The following is a 22,100-nucleotide window of genomic DNA, read 5'->3' on the forward strand; positions in this document are numbered from 1 at the left end:
ATGCTGGAATCCAGGAGGACACGTGCCCGAACAAAGGTAAGCCCAATCCCGTAGCGTTAGCTGCGGGGGGGAGGGTTAGGTTTAGGTCAGTTAGATGGGTTAGCAATAGGTTTTGGGGGGGGAGGTTAGGGTCAGGCACCACTGGGGTGGGGGGGTTAGGGTTAAGCACGAAGGGGTGAGACTTAGGTTTAGGAACTAACAGGGAGGGTTAGGGTTAGGCAACAAAAAGGGAGGGTTAGAGGGAGAAGGGGAAGTATACTTACCTGACCCCTGTCGGGAAACCACCCATCGAGATGTCGCTATCGGTATTGTGACAGGAGGCATCCCGACTGCCGGCATTACATACCCATTCCACCAACATGATTATAATGTAACCTCTTCTTTAATACATGTTCATCTTTCCAGTTCATAGAATAAATATAGATCAGGTAGTTTGCATTTTATAAACATAATAATAAAAAACAAAACATTTATTGTGCAGGTATAATTACATTTACAGGTATAAATGTCAAATGATGCACTGTTGTCACCTATGGGCTATAGGCATTGGCACCATTAAGGAAAATATACATTAAAGCACTTAAGATGAAAGGCCCAATGCTATGGCAATCCACCCTGCCCACAGTCAGTCACCTATCTACACGGGATCCAATGGCAGTGAGTGACAGTGACCTCTTTAACCCCTTCGGTTTCAGACATCACTGACACATACGTAGTAGTACTGCTGCAGAATATTACTCCCTTTGCAGGCTTTGCACCCAGCAGGCATGGCACTGATATAGCAGCATGTGTCTTACCTTAGCACTCCTTCTGGAGAGGTTCTCCCTGGCTGTAAAGAAGTAATCCTCGATGTCTTCCTCCAGGCTGCAGTAGCCACTGCTCATACTTCCGCTGACTGTCATGGGAGCCCCTCAGTAGTGACACCCGTTCACCGGCAAATTAATCCGTAGAGACTAGGAAAATCATTATCTTATCAGCCAGTCAGTGTGTCTGAGTTAGGTATAGCCACACTCCTGATTCCGCAGGGCAGGCAGGCTGCTTCTCTATTGCTCACAGACTAGCGGGAAGACACAGGGCTGAGCCTTGTCCATATGCTGCTATATGGCCATCACTGGTGTATGCACCTGGCACATGTAATATGAGCTGCTGGGTTCCTCTACTACACTCAGTACTGACCCTCAGCACTGACACTCATCTCTGTTCTCACTCAGCAGTCAGCACTGACACTCAGCTCTGTTCTCACTTAGCACTGACACTCAGCTCTGTACTTCTCACTCAGCAACAGCCTCCTCGGTCTCTTTCCCCTCCCTCCTCATTCTCTGCTTCATGCAGTTATATTTCGGTTAAACCACTTCCCCTGGGCTCCTTATTTATGCAGCGATTTTCTGGGTGCTGCAATAGAGCATCTTCATATCACTCTCAGAAACGCATTAATGTTACAATATATCAAGTCTTCAAACGGCACTGAAAGGTTTTAGGGTTTTCTCTGTGTGGGGGGAGGGGTGGTAGGCGTATAATTCTATATTGTGGTATATTTCAGTTCCTATTGAATTTTTAGGTGAAAATTCCTTTATACTGTCATAGGTGGATTTTCTTTGGGGCATACATAATGAATAGATTTGCTATTTGTCAGCACAACAGAGATTATGTAGCACTGCCCCATGGCGTGCTCACTGCAATTTCTTTTCCAAGTCATGCTCCAGCACATTTGTGGTGCATAATGGTAGACTATGTAGGAGAATGCAACTTTTACTTATGTTTCATACAGTGCTGGGCTATAAGGATGGTTCCAGCAATGAAGTAGTAAATATGCATTCTTTTATAGATAGATAGAAGTTTGTAAGGGCCCTTAAGTACTACCCAATGTGAAAACTGTATATAACACATGTAACTTCGACAAGGAAGATAGACCCCGCCTCAGCTCTGGGCCCCATAGCAGCTGCACCCCTTGCATCTATGGTAGTTACGTAGATAGATAGATAGATAGATAGATAGATAGATAGATAGATAGATAGATTGTGTTCTGTAGTGTACAGCCTTATTCCAAAATGGAATCAATTTTTTGTCCTCAAAATTCTACACACAATACCCCATAATGACAACATGTAAAAAGTTTTTTTGAGATTTTTGCAAATTTAATAAAAAAAAAAAATTAAGAAATCACATATACATAAATATTCACAGCCTTTGCTCAATACTTTGTTGATGCATCTTTGGCAGCAATTACAGCCTCAAGTCTTTTTGAATATAATGCCACTAGCTTGGCACACCTATCTTTGGGCAGTTTCGCCCATTCCTCTTTGCAGCACCTCTCAAGCTCCATCAGGTTGGATGGGAAGCGTCGGTGCACAGCCATTTTCAGATCTCTCCAGAGATGTTCAATCGGATTCAAGTCTGGGCTCTGGCTGGGCCACTTAAGGACTTTCACAGAGTTGTCCTGAAGCCACTCCTTTTATATCTTGGCTGTGTGTTTACGGTTGTTGTCCTGCTGAAAGATGAACTGTCGCCCCAGTCTGAGGTCAAGAGCGCTCTGGAGCAGGTTTTCATCCAGGATGTCTCTGTACATTGCTGCATTCATCTTTCCCTCTATCCTGACTAGTCTCCCAGTTCCTGCCGCTGAAAAACATCCCCACAGCATGATGTTGCCACCACCATGCTTCACTGTAGGGATGGTATTGGCCTGGTGATGAGTGTTGCCTGGTTTCCTCCAAACATAACGCCTGGCATTCACACCAAAGAGTTCAATCTTTGTCTCATCAGACCAGAGAATTTTGTTTCTCATAGTCTGAGAGTCCTTCAGGTGCATTTTGGCAAACTCCAGGCAGGCTGCCATGTGCTTTTTACTAAGGAGTGACTTCCGTCTGGCCACTCTACCATACAGGCCTGATTGCTGGATTGCTGCAGAGATGGTTGTACTTCTGGAAGGTTCTCCTCTCTCCCCAGAGGAATGCTGTAGCTCTGACAGAGTGACCATCAGGTTCTTGGTCACCTCCCTGACTCCCTTCTCCCCCGATTGCTCAGTTTAGACGGACGGCCAACTCTAGGAAGAGTCCTGGTGGTTCCGAACTTCTTCCATTTACGATGATGGAAGCCACTGTGCTCATTGGGACCTTCAAAGCAGCAGATATTTTTCTGTACCCTTCCCCACATTTGTGCCTTGAGACAATCCTGTCTCGGAGGTCTACAGACAATTCCTTGGACTTAATGCTTGGTTTGTGCTCTGACATGCACTGTCAAGTGTGGGACCTTATATAGACAGGTGTATGCCTTTCAAAATCATGTCCAATCAACTGAATTTACCACAGGTAGACTCCAATTAAGCTGTAGGAACATCTCAAGGATGATCAGTGGAAACAGGATGCACCTGAGCTCAATATTGAGCTTCCTGGCAAAGCTGTGAATACTTATGTACATGTGATTTCTTAGGGGTTTTTTTTAATTAAATTTGCAAAAATCTCAGAAAAACTAATTACACGTTGTCATTATGGGGTATTGTGTGCAGAATTTTGAGGACAAAAATGAATTTATTCCATTGTGGAATAAGGTTGTAACATAACAAAATGTGGAAAAAGTGAAGCGCTGTGAATACTTTCCGGATGCACTATATGTGCACTCCCAATAAGGTGGATGTCATTTTTGAACTGCGCAATTGTATGGTGGAGCAATAAAAAAAAAATCACACTGTACACTACTACAAGTAACAACACAAACATTAAATTGTGCCGTCTCATTTAATACAATTATAATTAATTTCACTAGTCATATGCGCTTGATTGCATTAAAAACACCTCTTGTACTCAAAGTTTTAATACCGTTGTGTCTGCAGCATAAAGTAAGCCAGATAGATGTCTGTTTTGTCCATTTACGTCATTTTGTACCAAAATAGTCACTGGTGTTTCCCCCCAAAATGATTCTCCAAACTACATTTGGATCAGTGACTGACTACCATTACCACTACTGTCTGCCAGCACAAGAAAATAGCATGTACTCTGTATGTAAGGTAAAGGCACACATCCACTAGACAACAGGCAAGAGACTGCACGATTACAGCATTGTAATTGTGCAGTCGTTTGTCTGTGATGTGCCTTCACTGAATGAGCAGTCGTTCAGTGTAGGCACATCAATCATCTGCAAACATGTTGAACCTGACGATATAGTCAGGTTGTGCAACATATTTGTACGATGATAGATGTCTAAATGACCAGCGGGAGTGTGCATCGCTGGTCGTTTAAGACATTTTTCTTAACGATTTCCAAATGATTATTGAACGATTGAAAGATAACGATATCGTTATCGTTCATTCGCTGAATTTAATTGTCTAGTGCATGTGTGCCTTAAGTCTCCCAAACCCACATAACTGGGCCAACATCATTGGATTTAAATTGTACATACACACACAAATAGCTACGAAAAATCATCAAGGCGCCTATTCTACAAAGCTATAAAAAAGGTATTACAGGTTGAGTCTCCGATATCCAAAATGCTTGGGACCAGTGGTATTTTGGATAACGGAATAATCCGTATTTTGGAATAATTGCATATCATAATGAAATATCTTGGGAATGGGACCCCAATATACACACATAATGCATTTATTTGTTATATACACCTTATACACATAGCCTGCAGCTCATTTTATACAATAGTTTCAATAATTTTGTGGCTCAAGCAAAGTTTGTGTACATACATGAAATAAATTTATATTTCATTTACACCCTATACACACAGCCTGAAGGTAATTTTATACCATATTTTTAATAATTTGTGCCTTAGACAAAGTTTGTGTACATTGAACCATCAAAACTCAAAGGTTTTGTTATCTCAGTCATGCCAAAATTATTCCGTAATTCGGAATATTCCGTATTTCGGAATATTTGGATATGGGAGACTCAACCTGTATTCATTTTAACCAGTAAATTAAAAAATATATACAACTCAATTTCTACTATGTACGAATGATTCTTTTTATATCATTAATCATCACTGTGTCTAAGTCCTACCCTGTGTACTAGTATAGTGAAATAACAATGTGTAACCTCATTTTTTTTCTCATATGAGAAGTAAACTTATTGCACCTTTCTTAACTTCCTCTTGCAAAAACCCAGCAGAAGTCTTACTACGTAGTACATCCGGACAGGCTGCTAGAAATAAGGTCGATAACATTCTCTCCCACAGAAGTTGCATGTTTGTTTGAAAGGTTAAAGCACCACCAGCAGAAAAGACATACAGTACCTTACTGGGCTAAATGTAAAGACATACAGTACCTTACTGGGCTAAATGTAAAGACATACAGTACCTTACTGGGCTAAATGTAAAGACATACAGTACCTTACTGGGCTAAATGTAAAGACATACAGAACCTTACTGGGCTAAATGTAAAGACATACAGTACCTTACTGGGCTAAATGTAAAGACATACAGTACCTTACTGGGCTAAATGTAAAGACATACAGTACATTACTGGGCTAAATGTTAGCATGTGTAATCAAGTCTGGTATTTTCACCAAAGTTTAAATCCATGATGTAACAGTGACAAATGCAACTGACAGCTCTATTTGACTGTAACATGTATCAATGGCATTGGATTACAAAGCTGAATGATAAATGTGAAATAATTTAAAGTTTTTTTATGTAATGCAGCTCCTTATGGTATATCCTGCTCCTTATGGGGTGGGCTTTTAGTTTTTTTAGTTTCTGTAATATGGTACTGAAAAATATCTATTTGTATACCTTTTAAAAATGGCAACTGAGATGGGTGTAAGCATGAGGACCAACAAAAAGCTGTAAGCTCATGCCAGCAGTATCATATCGGTTTGTGCAGTCAAACACCCCACAGCACATATCACTGTTTTAATGTACCTTCAAGGAAAGGGCACATGGCTGGCCGAAACATTACTATTTAACATGCTTATGCTTAAATAAACACTTTGATGTTTGACTTTATAATTGGAGTGCTGATGTATACTAATAACCCACATCTACTTCATCCTGGCACCCTAGTTATTTTGTTTTAATTTATTTTGGATTTCGGAGTGTTCTATTTCCTTTGTACTAATATACATATATATGCAGAGCCGTAACTAGACTTTTTGGTGCCCTGTGCCAGAGAGAGCATTGGTACCCCCCCATTTTTAAATAGGGACATAAGATGCAGTGCACCTTAAAAAGGGCCATGGCCTCATGGGGAAGGACCAGGGGAGAGATAGGGGAGGCCAGGAGATGCTGGGGATAAAAGAAGAGGAAGCCTCAAGTGAGAATGATAATAAACAGGTCGCACGACCCTAAACGTGCCCACTATCTCACTGGCGAGGCTCCGAAAGCCTATGCTGATTTGTCCTCTGCTGATGCAGAGAAATATGACCTAGTCAAAAGTGCCATTCTGGCCAGGTCAGGTCTCACTCCTTCTGGGAAGGCGCAGCACTTCCACGAATAGGCCCTACTACCAGGGGTCCCTATTCGGAAGCAGGTTGCAGAACTCGCCAGACAGGGGTGGAGATGGTTCCAGCCAGAAGACCACACTGCTACTCAGGTTGGTGGTGGTTACTGACCAGTGTATAAGAACCCTAGCGCGGAATATGCAGCGCTGGGTCATACATGCTAATCCTCAAAATCTAATTAAGTACAGTGTTGGAGCGGTATGAGACCACAGGAAACATGACCAAAATCCCAGAAAATAAACCAGGGAATGAGCGACCCGTTAAGATGGCACCCCATTTCCCTGTGACACCGACTGTCACCCCTCCACAAGGAATCGCCGCTGGAGGCGCTAGGGTCATTTGCTATGAGTGCAGAGAGCCAGGTCATGTAAGGCGGGACTGTCCCAGGAAAACAGAGCCTATGGAGTGTGGGGTTGCTAGTATGGGCGCTACATACAGCGCTTTTGGCACAATGGTACCCCTGGATTCCAAACCCCTGTTAATTTGGGAAACTGTGTTGCTGAATGGCCAAGAACTCACAGCTATTATAGACTCTGGGAGTGAACTAACCCTGATTCAGAGGCTGTCCTGCCCAGGGCAGTAGAAAAGGTGCCAGGGTTAGTTGAAGTACTCTGCATTCATGGATCCACAGAAAACTTGTCCCGGGTGCGAGTGAGCCTCACCATAAAGAGGCACATTTATGAGGTGGTTGCCGCAGTGTGTCCTAAGCTCCCCTATCCTATCATATTGGGACACAACTTCCCAGGATTTGTTGAGCTCGTGAGCAGAGACAACGCCAATGTAAAGTCTCCAAGGCCCTACCTCAGAAAAGGGAGAAGAGTGGAAAAGCACCGCCAGTCCTCTTTGGATAAGGAACGTCTGACTCACCAAACTTAAGTGAGAATAGTCCCAGTCCGGATTGGGATACGCTGCTGCCTGACATAGACCTGCAAAGTTTTGCCCGAGATCAACAAAACGATGCTGATCTCGGGAAAGCCATGGCTAGTGTCATAGAAGTTAATGGTGTCATAAAAACTGCCTACCCACCAGAGGGCACTCCATATTATGTCCCTAAAGTCGATCTACAATATAGGGCCGTATTCAATTTGGAGCGAAAAGCCGTTTTCAGCAAAACTTTTTCACCAATGATGTTATTTTCGTTGATTTCATTTATCTCCGTAGTCATTTTCAGCGTCTTTTCGCCGGCGCGATAACGCAATGCAATGTAATAGGCGAAAAAGTTTTGCCTATGAACACCCGGCGAAAAAAAGTGCAGAATTGGGGTTTTAGGGAGTAAAGTTTCAGAAACCACACTGCACCCTTTGGACACCCCCCCTGATGCAAAAACACCCACAAATAACACCCCAAAAAAGCACTTTGAAAACATGGGCAAAAAAAATCAAAGTCGGGGTACAAATTCAAAAACTAGCAAAATAGCATTTGGGGGGTCTGCAGGTATGGGGGAGGTGTATTTTTGATTGGAGGTTTTTGCTGATGGTGCATTTTTGGCGCTATTTAATGCTTGACTGTACACATTTTAAAATATGCTTGCGCCCATTTTCATTTACCCCAAATTTGATGGGAATACTTATTTTCTCCAAAAAAGTAGCAAAATGCTATTCTTCACAACTTGCTGGGAGACGCTAAATAACGCCTATTGAGACCATTCAAAGACCCCAAATACCTTCAGCAGGGCTAATCGGGGGTACCCATAGTGAACCCCCATGTCAGAGCATCTTTTGGGGGGGTGTCAGGCTGATTTTCTCAAAACCAGCAGGACTTTTTGCCTGTTTGAGTTTCGCCGTGTCCCATTTTCGCCTACTTATAATTGAATATGAGGATACCCGGGGACGCGCAATACTTTTTCATGCAGAAAAGTGGCAAAGATGGTCAAAAGTCCGGAAAATTACTTTTCGGTCCAAATTGAATACGAGCCCATAGAGTCAAAGTGGACCAAGGGAAGAAGACTGAGCAGTTGTTGGTGCCCAGGGTACATATACCACTAGTGTTGTGAGCTGCTCATACACATATTTGGGGAGGTCATCTCAGAGAAGAAAAAGCACTGGAATGTATTCTGCTCTGATTCTTTTTTCCAGGAATCAATGCCTATTGTTGGGGTATCATTTGACCGCATTGCAATGGATCTCATTGGTCCACTGGAATAATCAAAGCAGGGTAACCAATATGTTCTGGTGATCATGGATTACACCACCTGCTATACAGAAGCGATACCATTGCGGAATATCAAAACAGCTACTATTGCCAGGGAGTTGATGCTCTTTTTTTCTCATCTTGGGTTCCCAAAAGAAATCCTTACAGATCAGGGGACTCCATTTATGTCCCAAGTAATGTGTCACAGCTTGGGTAATTGGGATTGGTGAACCCGAACTGGGTTGATGAACAGAGGCACCTGGACCATTGGGTAGTTGGAATTTAGATGGTTTAATGTAATTCTTGGTCATACTGCTGAATGAGGACTTTAATATGAGATGTAGAATAATGTCGTCTATGCAGAGATACGCAACAAAAGATACTGAATAAAACTATAACACAAAGTCTCTGGAGTACACGAAGTAACATGTTGACACGAGCTGTAGACTTGGAGCTGTAGAATTAGACGAGGAATATTAAAGCTTGAAATAGAGTCTGGGCTGAGGTTTGCTGAATAAGAAGTGGATACTTGAATGTGACTCCAGGGTGGAGTATGCTGGATTGGAGTGAGAACTTGAGTCTGACTCCGGGATGGAGTATGCTGGATTGGAGAGAGAATTTAAGTCTGACGCTGGGATGGAGTGTGCTGGATTGGGTGAGCACTTTGAATAGGACTCCGGGATGGAGTGTGTTGGATTGGAAACAGGAGTATACAGGAACTTGAGGCAGACAAACTGGAAAGGAAACCAGCGGAGCTCAGGAACAAAGGTCTTGCTGTAGCAAAGAGCACTATTGTACTGGCAATGAGACAGAGTCATGGAAGGGCTTTTATACCCCTGGTCGGATGCTGATTGGCTGGTGCAACTGGAGAGTGCGGCTGACTGGATGGATCTGGACCACCTGACTTGATCCAAGATGGCCGCGCCCGTGATCCGGAGGTCTGACACACTGAAGTGCAGGAAGTGCATGGAAGTGTGACTGGGACACCTAGGCAACAGCAGGGATGCAGGAAACCACCTTCAGGCATAGGCCCCACTCTGGATTCCACTGACAGGAGCGGCCGGCGACTCAGCAAGGCACGATGACATAAGCGCATGGGGAGAATCAGGGGTCTCAGCCGGAGGTCTCTAGCACGGTTTGTGACATAATGGCAGAACTGTCTAAGAAGTTGGGAATAGTACAACTGCATACCTCAGTATACTACCCACAGACGGATGGGGTGGTGGGAAGATTTAACAGGACCTTAAAGTCTATGAGACGCCGGGTCTGTCCTGGATAATGAATGGAAGTGGGATGAAGCACTCCCTTACCTTATGTTTGCCATACGTGAGGTACCCCAATCCTCAATTGGGTTTAGCCCTTTTGAGCTCCTCTTTGTAAGGCAACCAAGAGGCGTATGTATGTAGGGATGATTACCTAAGAGCCTAGTTCTGCACAGTCTTGAAGGCAGAGATGTAAGTCTAGGAGTTGTGTGGCAGTCTTTGGGCTGAGAAGCAGCCTTTAGGGTGTGAAACAGCCTTGAGGGCTGGAAACCTTGGCTAGATGCGGCCTTTGGGTCGAGATGCAGCCTTTGGGCTGTGTAGCAGCCTTAAGGGCTGGAAATCTTGGCTTGGTGTGCACTTTGGGCCAGGGAGAAGCCTTTGGGCTATGTAGCAGACTTGTGGGCTGGTAATCTTGGCTTGATGTGGCCTTTGGGTCAAGAAGCAGCCTTTAGGCCATGTAGCAGCCTTGAGGGCTGGTAACCCTGGCAAGATGATGCTGAAGTGCGCTAAGTGCCGCCTGGTTGACACTAGTGTCAGTACACAAGATTGCGTACACAGGACGCTGAGGTGCGCTGAGTGCCGCCGGGATGACACTAGTGGCAGTACACAAGATTGCATACAGAGGACGCTGAGGTGCGCTATGTGCCACCGGGTTGACACTAGCAGTAGTACACAATCGCGTACAATGGTGTGCGACCTGTGCCGCCGGGTTGACGCAAGCTGCTGGAAGCTGTGTTGCGCACTCTAGACACTGAGTGCGGTCTGTGCTGCCTGGATGACACAAATGGCAGAAGGTGGTAATGCAGACCATGCCGCCAGGATGACTCCAGTGGCAGGTGGTATAAATGCGGACTGTGCTGCCTAGATGACACAAATGGCTGGAACAACAAAGCTGACTGGATATTGGGAACTCCATTGAATACAGGAGACTATGCCAGAACCAGAAACACGTGGAACGCTATCACCGGCATTGGAGCAGTGTTCACACAGGGATGAAATAGAGACAGGAACCAATCAGGGTCAATCCCAGCATGACGGAGAGAAGATAGGAGGAGTTTCCGTGTACCTTCATCCGGCGTTCACCTCATCCTGAGGACGCAGTACGGTGGCTTGTGACAGCATCCTAGACATCTTGAAGGAAGGCTGGGAATAGCAGTAAATAGAGGAACCGAACGTTGTGGAGTTCGTTAGAAAATTATATGAACGGCTATATAAAGTAAGGCCCATTGTTCGCAAAAACGTTATAGAGGCCCAAGCTCGTCAGAAACGAGCCTATGATACCACAGCTCAGATCACAAAGTTTCATCCAGGGGACAAGGTTCTAGTGTTGGTGCCAACACAAGAAAGTAAGTTGTTTGCCCATTGGCACAGGCCCTACGAAGTGGTGGAACCTGTAGGACCGGTAAATTACCATGTCAGGCAGCCAGGAAGGAGATATGTAGAGCAGAATTACCATGTCAACTTGCTCAAACCCTGGCAAGAAGAAAGTCCGGATCCTGTACTTTTCACTAGACCGCTCGGATATCACACTGGCTCTTTGAGAGATACGTTGTCCACGGAGTGGCGGGAAAAAGTATAACCCAGAGTCTGCAAGAAGAAGACTGAAGGGTGTTGGCCATCACCAAGGAATATGTGCACTTCCCCAAGCTTAGAAAAGTGGGGGATGTGTGGTGAGAGGGGTTGTCTCTCACCTGAATTGCCCACATTTTGGTGGAATCATCCCTCTCCAAGAGAGGCTGGAGTGAAACCTGTGCATTCTGCAATAGCAGTGGAGGTGTGGAATTACAGGTTTTCACATTTACACAGACCCAGCTGGAATAATCACTGGAGCACATGAAGGGTTTAAAACTCACATACACCTGTTGCTCATTGCTCCTGATGCCGGACAAACTGGCTAGGCGATAGGCTGGGGGTGGTGGTTAGTATTAGGGTGCCAGGACCTGGAGGGTCCACAGATTTTGTAACCGCTGACTGTTAAGCACAAGGAGTGCTGAGACATTTAGTTTTATGTTGTTTGCTTATTTTCTGTTATGTGCCTGTGTGTATCCAGGCCTATGCAGAACACCTCAGAGTAGCTGTCATCTACCGTCCCCCTGGCCCTCCCTGCAAATTCCTTGACAACTTTGCTACCTGGCTCCCTCACTTCATCTCCTCAGATCTTCTCTCCATTATCCTAGGTGATTATAATGTTCCTATCAACATTCCCACAGAATCCTCTGCCTCTAAACTCCTTACCCTCACCTCTTCATTAGGACTCTCCCAATGGACCTCCTCACCTTCCCATGTGAGTGGGCACTCACTTAACCTGGTCTTTACTTTCTGAGTACTCCAATTCCCCCTCTCTGACCATCACCTTCTTTTTTTTAACTTATCCCTCTCTCCTTCCCCCTCCTCTACCTTCTAAGGCCACCATTACTAAGCATAATATTGTTGCTTTTTCCTCCCTGCTGGACTCACTTCTTTCCCCTATCCTTTCTCTTTCCTGCCCTGAACAAGTCACTTCCCTGTACAATGCCTTCCTTACTTCTGCTCTTGACTCTGTTGCCCCGGCAATGACTACTCACCCTCGCAGATCCTCACCACAACTCTGGCACTCCAAATGCACCAGATACCTGCAAAAGTGTTCATGAATTGCAGAGCTTCAGTGGAGGAAATCACACTCTAAGGCAGACTTCCTCCATTTCAAATTTATTCTCTCATCCTACAGTGCTGCCCTGTCCCTCTCCAAACAATCATATTTTAAGAACCTCATCATAGTCCTCAAACCCCCGGTGTCTCTTTGCCACTTTCAACTCCCTCCTCTGTCCTCCCCCTCCTCGCCTCCCCTTCTCACTCTCTGCCCTTGATTATGCCACCTATTTTTACATCTAAAATTGACTCCATACATGAGGACATCATATCCCATCAGACCCTCAGCACTCCTGCCCCACCTATCCCTGACCACCCCTTTCCATCTGTCTCACCAACTTTGACATCCTTCCCTGTTTCTGGAGAAGAAGTCATGGCCCTCATCCGGTCCTCCCCTCCTTCCACTTCACCCCTTGATCCTATCCCTTCCCGTATCCTGTGTTACCTGTCTCCTTCTGCATGTTCCCATCTTGCCCACCTCCTCAATCTCTCCCTATCAACTAGCACTGTCCCTTCTGCATTCAAACATGCCCTTGTGTCCCCCATTCTAAATAAAAACCTACCCTTGATCCTAACAGACTCTCCCAACTACTGACCCATCTCTCTCCTCCCTTTTGCTTCCAAACACCTTGAGCGTATTGTTTACAACCACCTTACTACCTTTTTTTCCTCCCACTCCAACCTTGATTCACTTTAATCTGGCTTCCGTTCTCTCCACTCCACTGAAACTGCCCTCACGAAAGTATGCAATGACCTCCTTGCTGCCAAATCCAAGGGCCAATACTCTCTGCTCATTCTTCTAGATCTCTCTGCTGCATTTGACACTGTAGACCACGGTCTCCTCCTACAAATCCTTCACTCTCTTGGTCTACGTGGTACTGCCCTATCCTGACTGTCCTCCTACCTCTCTGATTGTTCCTTCTCTGTCTCCTCTCATGACTCTTCTTCCCCCCCACTTCCACTAACAGTAGGAGTTCCCCAAGGTTCTGTTTTGGACCTCTCCTATTCTCCCTATATACATCCTCTTTAGGTGAACTCATCAACTCTTATGACCTTCAATATCATCTCTATGCTGATGATACTCAAATCTACCTTTCCTCCCCTGACCTCTCCCCTTCTCTCCTCACCCGTATCTCTAACTGTCTCTTTGCTATCTCTTCCTGGATGTCCTAGCGCTTTCTTAAACTTAACATGTCTAAGATCATCTTCCCACCCTCTTCCATTACCTCACATCCCACAATTTCATTATCTATTGATGGCACAACTATCTCCTCTACCCCCAAAGTGCGGTGTGACTTCTCAGCCACAATCTGCACCCTCCTCCTCATGAAATAACTGTACAGTATGCTGCACATTGTCAGAAGCTGCATCATGCTCTCACTGGCTGAACGAAACAGCAGGAAAGCACAAACACTCACAAGCTCTGGAAAACACACAGGTAGTCCATCTGCCATGATTGCTGAAATGCTCTGAGCAGTCCCCACCCCTCCCTTTTGTTCCCATTTGTGACCTCATCTATGTGAGCCTGTAAAAAGTCAATTTTTAATGACATCCATAGGGTTTTACAGAGCTTACCCAGGTTCAGTGTGAACTGGGCTGACCAGGCAATAACCCAGGTCAAAGGTGCAGTGTGAAAGTGGTCTGACCCGGGTCGCAGCCAAATCCAGCCCGGCTTCAAAATCCCAGGTCAGAGCAGAGTTTGCAATGTGAAAGGGGTAATACTTATTTTGCTTGCATCATGTATTGCAATATTGGAGATGCAAAACCTAAAAATAACCATACTAATTCCCTACAAACCAGTTCTACCCCTTTTTAACAATAATTCTTGACATTTTATTGTACATAGTAGTAGTTTTGTGTGAAGCAAATCGTAAATAGAGTACAACATATGTAAATTGGAAATTATGCAAGAATCTCTGGAACAGTCATAAATACCTGTCTCTTACAGAAAAGGTCTGATTTTGATTTGCACGTAGTACGGTCACAATGCTGTACACCTATTACAATCATAAATCTCATGCGACTATACGCCCATGTTCTGAGTATACACATCTATGCGATCGCACCGCCCCCTGCCTTCCGGCTGTTATCACTATCAAAGTCACTTATACCTACCTCATGTTACTTGCAGGAAATTTGACTGGAAATGGCATGCTCTGTTTATAGGCATAATACAGAATAGGTCATAAATGCCCATTCAGCCTTCACAGAGAATGACAGAGATGCGTATGAGTCAGAATCACTCGTCAGTACATATGCAGCCTGCAACGAATGTTGATAAAAATCGCTAGATGCGTCAGCGCACTTACATCACTGTAAACCCAAATATGACATATACTAAAAATTATTAAATTAATAATTACATATACTACATTATTAAAATTGATAAATAGCTTTAAGAACAAGGCGCTTTCAAATGTACTAGACACCACCATTTGCAATTACATAGCAGAGCCGGGCACATAAACTGCAGAGAAGGATAAAATAGACCAAAGAACATATGAATATTATATTAACAAGTTATTAAAAGTCTACAGAGTATACTATGAAAATAAGAAGCAGATTACAGATTTCAACTATTTGTATATCTGGAAATAGGTAAATTCAGCTATTTTTGCTTATCTTTGTTAGCTATCACTGTGCAATATTATGTTATTCTGGTAGTCAGACTTTTAGATCAATTTATGTTTTTCAAAATGAGCGAAGTATTCAGATGCAGATATTAGACCTCAGTTAGTCACCATCTAACAGTGTCCAAACAGGACAGGATCAGTGACCAGCCTAAGCTAAAGTCTCTAAATTTTTCATTCTGTCATGACTGGATCTTTTAGCTATGTGGTAAGATTACCACTAACGCAGGACAGTAATAAAATTATGTTGGTTAGTAGTGTGAAGTCTAATAATCTGGCACCTTCCTAGTGTAAATGTACCTTCATTGATGTCAAGTATGAATAGCCAGGTTAGCCAGCCATGAGGAGGATTCAGCCAAAGGAGGGGAGCTAGCAGCCAAAAGGGAAATATTACAGTAGCTTTAGATTCATTAAGCGCCTGATCACTGATATTCAATGACTGTGTCATACACGCCAGAGCAAAACGGTGCAATTGAGCATGCCAACCTCATAAATGTGGAAAAAGTAAGATATATGCTGTATGATGCCAACCTTTTGGGCAGAAGCAGAGTCTATAGCAGTCTACCTGCAAGGCAAAACACCATTAGAAGTGTGTTCTAGAACTAAGCCAATCATCAACCATCTCAGAGTATTTGGATGCAAAGCATATGCTCACATACCTAAAGAGAAAAGGCACAAGCTGGATCTAAAATCAGTAGAATGTATCATGGTTGGATATTGTCATAAGAGCAAGAGATACAGACTGTGGGATACCACAAAGATAGAAAGCTCATGAAGTCAAGAGATGTTATATTCCAAGAAACAGCACCACCTAATATAAATCTGAATCAAGAACTACAGAACAAGTTTTTTATGTTGGATTTGCCAACAGCAGAAAGCGTGTCTGGGTCAGAAGCTGAAGGTACAGATATCCACACTCAACAACAAAGTAGAATTTCTAAGATTTACAACAAGGGAAAACCACCCAAGGCATATTCTGAACAGTTTGCAAACATTACATTCTGTGAACCTCAAAATTGTCAAGAATTAAAGTCAAGCAACAACTGGGAAGAATGGAAATCAGAGGCCAATGCTTCCATGGCTTCAGGAACTCTGCTACTATGCAGCTCTCCAGGGGGTAAATTTACCAAAGTGAGATTTTTTAGAAGTGAGTTTTAGAGGAGATGTTGTCCATAGCAACGAATCAGATTCTACTTAACATTTAACTAGCACCATCTAGAAGATATTAGCTAGAATCTGATTGGCAAATTCCCAGCTAAAACTCACTTCTAAAAACTCTCACTTTAGTAAATTTACCCCCCGGTATTTCCAGCTGCCAGAGAAGAATTTTAATCTGAAGGACCGAGGATCTGCAAATCATCTATTAGACCTAAAAATTTAGCAAAACTTAAGGGGCACACACAAGACGATATCTTTGAACGATATGAACAATAACGATATGGTTAAACGATATATTCTGTGTGTATGCAATGAACAACCAACAATGCGCGCTCCCGCTGGACGCTAATGATATCTTTGATTGTCCGTACATGTAGGCCAATTTGGTTGATATCGTCAAGAATTGCCAGTTCAGAGATGTGGCAGGATGACTTAACTGAAAGATATCTATCATAGATATCTTTCAGTGTGTACACCGAATATCATTTGTCCTGAGCTAAAGGGAAATCATTCAGCGATATCGTTGATGCAGCACATCGTGCCGTGTGTACCTGGCTTTAGAGACAATCACTGTTGATTAGCAAATGTACATTGAAGCAATAGACAAAAGAGATGGCATCCTTAAATGGAAATGGTATATGGACTGTAGTCAACAGGCCAAGTCATAGAAACAGTCAAAAAAAGAATAAATGGGTCTACTATAAATACAGACAGAACCATTGCCAGTTATAAAGCCAATCTCGTCGAAATGGGATATAAACAGAAATCTGGGACTGGTTACGGTAAGATCTTCTCTCTTGTGGCGTGGTACCAGTGGCGTAACTAGGGTATTTGGAGCCCAGGGCAAATTGAAAAAAAGAAGCCCCCCTATGTGCGCCGAAAAATGGGCATGGCCACTGAAAAATGGCGCGTGTCAACATGACACACAACCCTTTTTCGTCACTCTGGGTACATTCCTTTCCATTCCATATGCACCTTAATGCAGTGCCCTTATACAGACCCCACATGCAGTGCCCCCCAGTAGTGGTCCCCCTTATACAGACCCCCAGTAGTGCCCAGTTATACAGTGTCCCCAGTATGCAATGCCCCCAGTAGAGGTCCCTCTTATACAGGCCCCCAGTAGTGCCCCTTAATTAGTAACCCCAGTAGTGGTCCCACTTACGCAGACCTCCAGTAGTGCCCCTTATACTGTACCCCTGAAGTCTCCCACTTATTCAGGCCCCCCATTTGTGCCCTTTATACAGTGCCCCCCCAAGTAGTGGTCCCCCTTATGCAGGCCCCCAATAGTGCCCCTTATACAGTGCCCCCCAGTAGTGGTCCCCCTTATGCAGGCCCCCATTAGTGCCCCTTATAGTGCCCCCCAGTAGTGGTCCCGCTTAGGCAGGCCCCCATTAGTGCCCTTTACACAGTGCCCCCCCCATAGTGGTCCCCATTATGCAGGCCCCCAGTAGTGGTCCCTGTTATGCAGGCCCCCATTAGTGCCCCTTACACAGGCCCCCGATAGTGATCACACACATACACACACAAAACAAAAACACTTAGTCTAAATTCCCGCTCCTGCCGCGCCCGCCGATATTCCTCCGTCCTCGCGTTTGGTCCTATAGGAGAGACGTCATGACGTCTTTCCCATCACCCACTGCAGGAGCAGAAGGAAGGCAGAGCTCATGAGTGAGTTCCAGCCTGGCTCTTGCTGTGAGCGCAGCAGCCAATGAGAGTCTGTCTGACTCTCACTGGCTGCTGAAACACACACATCGCCGCTGCACCGGCGGCAATGTGTGTGTAAATGTGTAGTACTGACCGCACTCACTGCAGTCTGGACTACACTGGCTAACTAGGGCGGGCCTGTACCATGGCCGGTGGCGCACCCCCCATGCTGCCGGTCCCACATCGCCCAGGGCATGAGCCCCGGCTTCCTTGCCTTAGTTACGCCACTGCATGGTACAGTACATTCCGTTTATTTATTGCCATATCTGTCATGTATGAATTATTTATATACCAATTAGACTTTGACTCAGCTTTCTTATATGGAGAATTGCTAGAAGAATTTTACATGGAACACCCTAGGCAGGGCTACCATCAGAGATTGTGGGACTCAGGACTGGCAAAATAGGTGCCTCCCCCATGTTTCTGTAACTCCAGCCAGCCCTCATTTGTGTCTCCAGCCAGCACCCCTTCTGTCTATCCAGCCAGCACCCCTTCTGTCTATCCAGCCAGCACCCCTTCTGTCTATCCAGCCAGCATTCCTTCTGTCTATCCAGCCAGCACCCCTTCTGTCTCTCCAGCCAGCACCCCTTCTGTCTATCCAGCCAGCATCCCTTCTGTCTAACCAGCCAGCACCCCTTCTGTCTATCCAGCCAGCATTCCTTCTGTCTATCCAGCCAGCACCCCTTCTGTCTATTCAGCCAGCACCCCTTCTGTCTATCCAGCCAGCATTCCTTCTGTCTATCCAGCCAGCATCCCTTCTGTCTATCCAGCCAGCACCCCTTCTGTCTCTCCAGCCAGCATCCCTTCTGTCTATCCAGCCAGCATTCCTTCTGTCTATCCAGCCAGCACCCCTTCTGTCTCTCCAGCCACACCCCTTTTGTCTTTCCAACCAGCACCTCTATGCCCTTGCAACCCACAGACACTTACCTTCTTCTGTGTCATCTGGCTGCTCCTCTTTGTGCTCTTCTGTAAGGGGTGTGGTGGGCGTGATGTCATGATGTCGCTTGCGCCTTGTCTCAATAAAAAAGTTTATTGTACCTGCCAGCCACCGGCAAGCGCCTGCCCGGACAGACCCCACAGTGAAAGATAAGATAAATTAATTTATATCCGCTGCCTGCAAAGCTGCAGTGATCAGTAGGGCACAGGCAGCAGTTATAGATGGATCTCTCTGTGCAACCTTGACAGCTGTGGTCAGAGGCCAATGCTTCCATAGCCTTCGGGAGTTCCACCACTGTGCAGATCTCTAGGTATCTCCAGCTGTTCGAGCAAAAATTTAAGCTGAAAGATTGAGGGCCTGCAAATCACCTGTTAGGCCTAAGAATTTTACAAAACTTATACCCCTTTCAGCCATAAGACCCAGGAAATACGCGGGTACTTCCCGGGTCTGTCAACCCTGGAAATTCCCAGGTCTTAGCCTGAGAACCCCATTCACGCTACACCAAAACCAGGGAAATTCCAGGGTCAGATACGATCACACTGAACCTGGGTCTGCCCTGGAATTTGGTGTGGATTTAAAGGTTGACATTTTTTTTTGTTCACAGTAATTATATAATATAAAAATTAGCATTTTTAGAGGAAAAGCCACAAAGGCCCTCATTCAGAGCCGCTTGCTAGCGGCCGTACGATCGTTCCGAGCGATGTTCGCACATCTGCGCATGCGTACGGTTTTTAGTACGCATGCGCGAACCAGTCAGTGCGGCCGAAAATCGTTTGTACGCTATATAGCGAGTGCCAGCTATTTTGAGTGACAGAATGAGGCGTATGTGGGTGGTAACAGGGGAAGGTGCTTGTAAACGGGGGAGTGGAATTCGAACGCAGGCGTGCTTAAAGGTCAAAACGGGCGTTTTAAGGGAGTTCATAATTAATACAGCAGCGTCATTGACCACGTCACTTGGTTTTTTTTAACTCAGAACTGCTCGCAAAATAGCGGTTGAAAAAACCAACCACAAGAATAGCGAGCAGTTCATACGCTGTTCGATGTACTCGATTAATCTAATAAATAGCGGACATGACGTATGGTGCGAGCGGCCAGGGGGCGTTTTTAACAAATAAACGAGCGTATGTTTTGCACGCTCGTTCAGACTTAGAGGTGTGAACAGACTGCAATTTGCGAACGGATCATTTGAATAGCCACCCCTTGTTTTTGAACGAACGACCGCAAATAGCGAACGGCTCTGAATCAGGCCCAAAGTTTGTTTGTTTACAATGTTTTTTTTATTGAAAATGAATACATTTTTACATTACAATATAAAATAATTAATATAGCCTTTATAATGTTTTGGACTATACAAAGACAAAATTTTCAGATTAAAAAAATTCAACTTAAAATAATACACACTTAAATTAATTTTCTCCCCAGCCATGTGGTCTGGATGCTGGCAGCTGATATCATCTGCAGGTGCACGGAACAGCCAATGAGAAAGTTTTCTTAAAAGCCGGGTCTAAAAATCTGGGTTGGATGCATTCACACTAGAGCCTACCCAGGTTTCACTTGGGAAAAACCCTGGTACAGAGCAGGGTCATGGAATCAGGACTTCGACCCGCGTTGTTTCTGTTCACACATAGCAAAAACCCGGGTTGATCCATGTTCAAAAACCTGGGATTTTGCTGTATGTCTGAAAGGGGTATTAGAGACAGGAACAATCACTATTGATCAGCAAACTTAGATTGAAGAAATACTTATGAATTATAAGCCGTCAAATGCAAAATCAATGTTTACTCCCTTTGACAAAAGCACTAAACTAACCAAAGCTATGTCACCCTCAAGTGAAGCGTAGTTAGAGGACAAGAGAGATATACCTTATCAAAGCACTATTGGAAGTTTAATGTATGCCAGTGTAGAAACTCATCCAACAATAACACATGCTGTGAGCCAAAAGTGCCAATTTCCTATAAACGCAGGGAAGCAACATAGGCCCTGATTCAGAGCCGGACGCTCTGACCAGAGCGCTCGCTCTGAATCAGGGCCCACCTCCATTAATATGGAGCGTCCTCCTGGACGCTCGTATAGCTGTGGGTCACCACCCACAACATATACGAGCGTGCAGGATGATGGTCGCGATGGTCTTGACCATCGCGACCATCGAAACTGCGAGCAAAAGCCTGCGGTTGGGTTTTTCAACTGCAAGGCCAGGAGTGATTTTGGCTCTATCAGAGCCAAAATCACTCCCACTGACATCACTAGTGATGTCAGTGGGGCCGGCTTCAGACGGTAGGTGTTCCCTTGGGAATGCCTACGTCTGGCAGGCACGCCCCCGGCACGCCCACTAAAGGTCCTTCGCTCGTCGGGTCTCACGCATGCGCACGACGGAGCTCCCTCCGTCGTGCGCATGCGCAGTGGGGACCATCGACCCACTTGCGAGCGGACAGCCGCTCGCGAGTGGGTCTGAATGAGGGCCATTGTCTGCAGTTAAAAGAATCTTCAGATAGCAGGTTCCTCTTCCTTAAAGCTAAAATTTTCAATACCTAGGAATTCTACTTTGTTATATTTTTGTGAAGCCAACTTTGGATCAGATAAGGTTGACTGTCATTCCTATATGGGATATCTATTCATGTTATCAAGTGCAGCCATCAGCTGGACAAGTAGAACAACCTACTGTGGCCCTATCCACCTCTGAGGCGGAATACATGGCACTTACAGAAGCAATTAAGGAAGCACTATTTCTAAAAGATTCTTGTGTGGGTTAACTCAAGATTAAACTATCAACGTGGACTATGACAACAAAGGTGCAATTGAACTGTCCTACAGCACCAAGCACCACAGACAGTCCAAGCATATTGCTATTAGATGCCACTTCATCTGTGAGTTAATGGAAAGTGGAGCTATTAGCTTGCTTTGTAGCAAGTGAAGATAATCCCGCACATATCACAAAGGGACTAACATCACATTTACTAGTCATGTTAATAGGGAAGTGCGGACTGAAAAACATTTGACATGTCGATATGTTTTCACTGTTTTGTGTTTTAATGCATAATCCTTGTTTCGGTTAAAGGTAATTTACCAAATATCCATGGGATAAGGTAAAATCTGTTTACAGTAGCCGGACAATAAATTAAATAGATACATATCTCAACACTAGAATAGTATACAAGATATGTGGGTGTATATCTACTGTAACTAAAAAAAGGTGTTGCCTATCTCACATTAAACA

At 44.7% G+C, this 22,100-nt stretch overlaps 1 protein-coding gene across 2 annotated transcripts in view; it reads right to left on the reverse strand.

Annotated features, from left to right (window-relative positions):
* RASSF5 (Ras association domain family member 5) overlaps window positions 1-22,100 on the reverse strand; it is a 118,125-nt gene that overhangs the window by 42,736 nt on the left and 53,289 nt on the right. Inside the window, exon 1 of one of the 2 annotated variants that reach the window (XM_088448561.1) lies at window positions 798-1,298. The exons of the other annotated variant lie outside the window; for it this stretch is intronic. Within the exon in view, the coding sequence (XP_088304687.1) occupies window positions 798-902 (105 nt within the window). The 5' untranslated portion in view covers window positions 903-1,298. Of the gene's footprint in view, window positions 1-797; window positions 1,299-22,100 lie in introns of those variants that run through there. 2 annotated transcript variants of the gene reach the window in all.

Source organism: Taudactylus pleione, unplaced genomic scaffold (genome assembly GCF_031769625.1).
Source record: "Taudactylus pleione unplaced genomic scaffold, aTauple2 ptg000458l, whole genome shotgun sequence".
Lineage (NCBI taxonomy): Eukaryota > Metazoa > Chordata > Amphibia > Anura > Myobatrachidae > Taudactylus > Taudactylus pleione.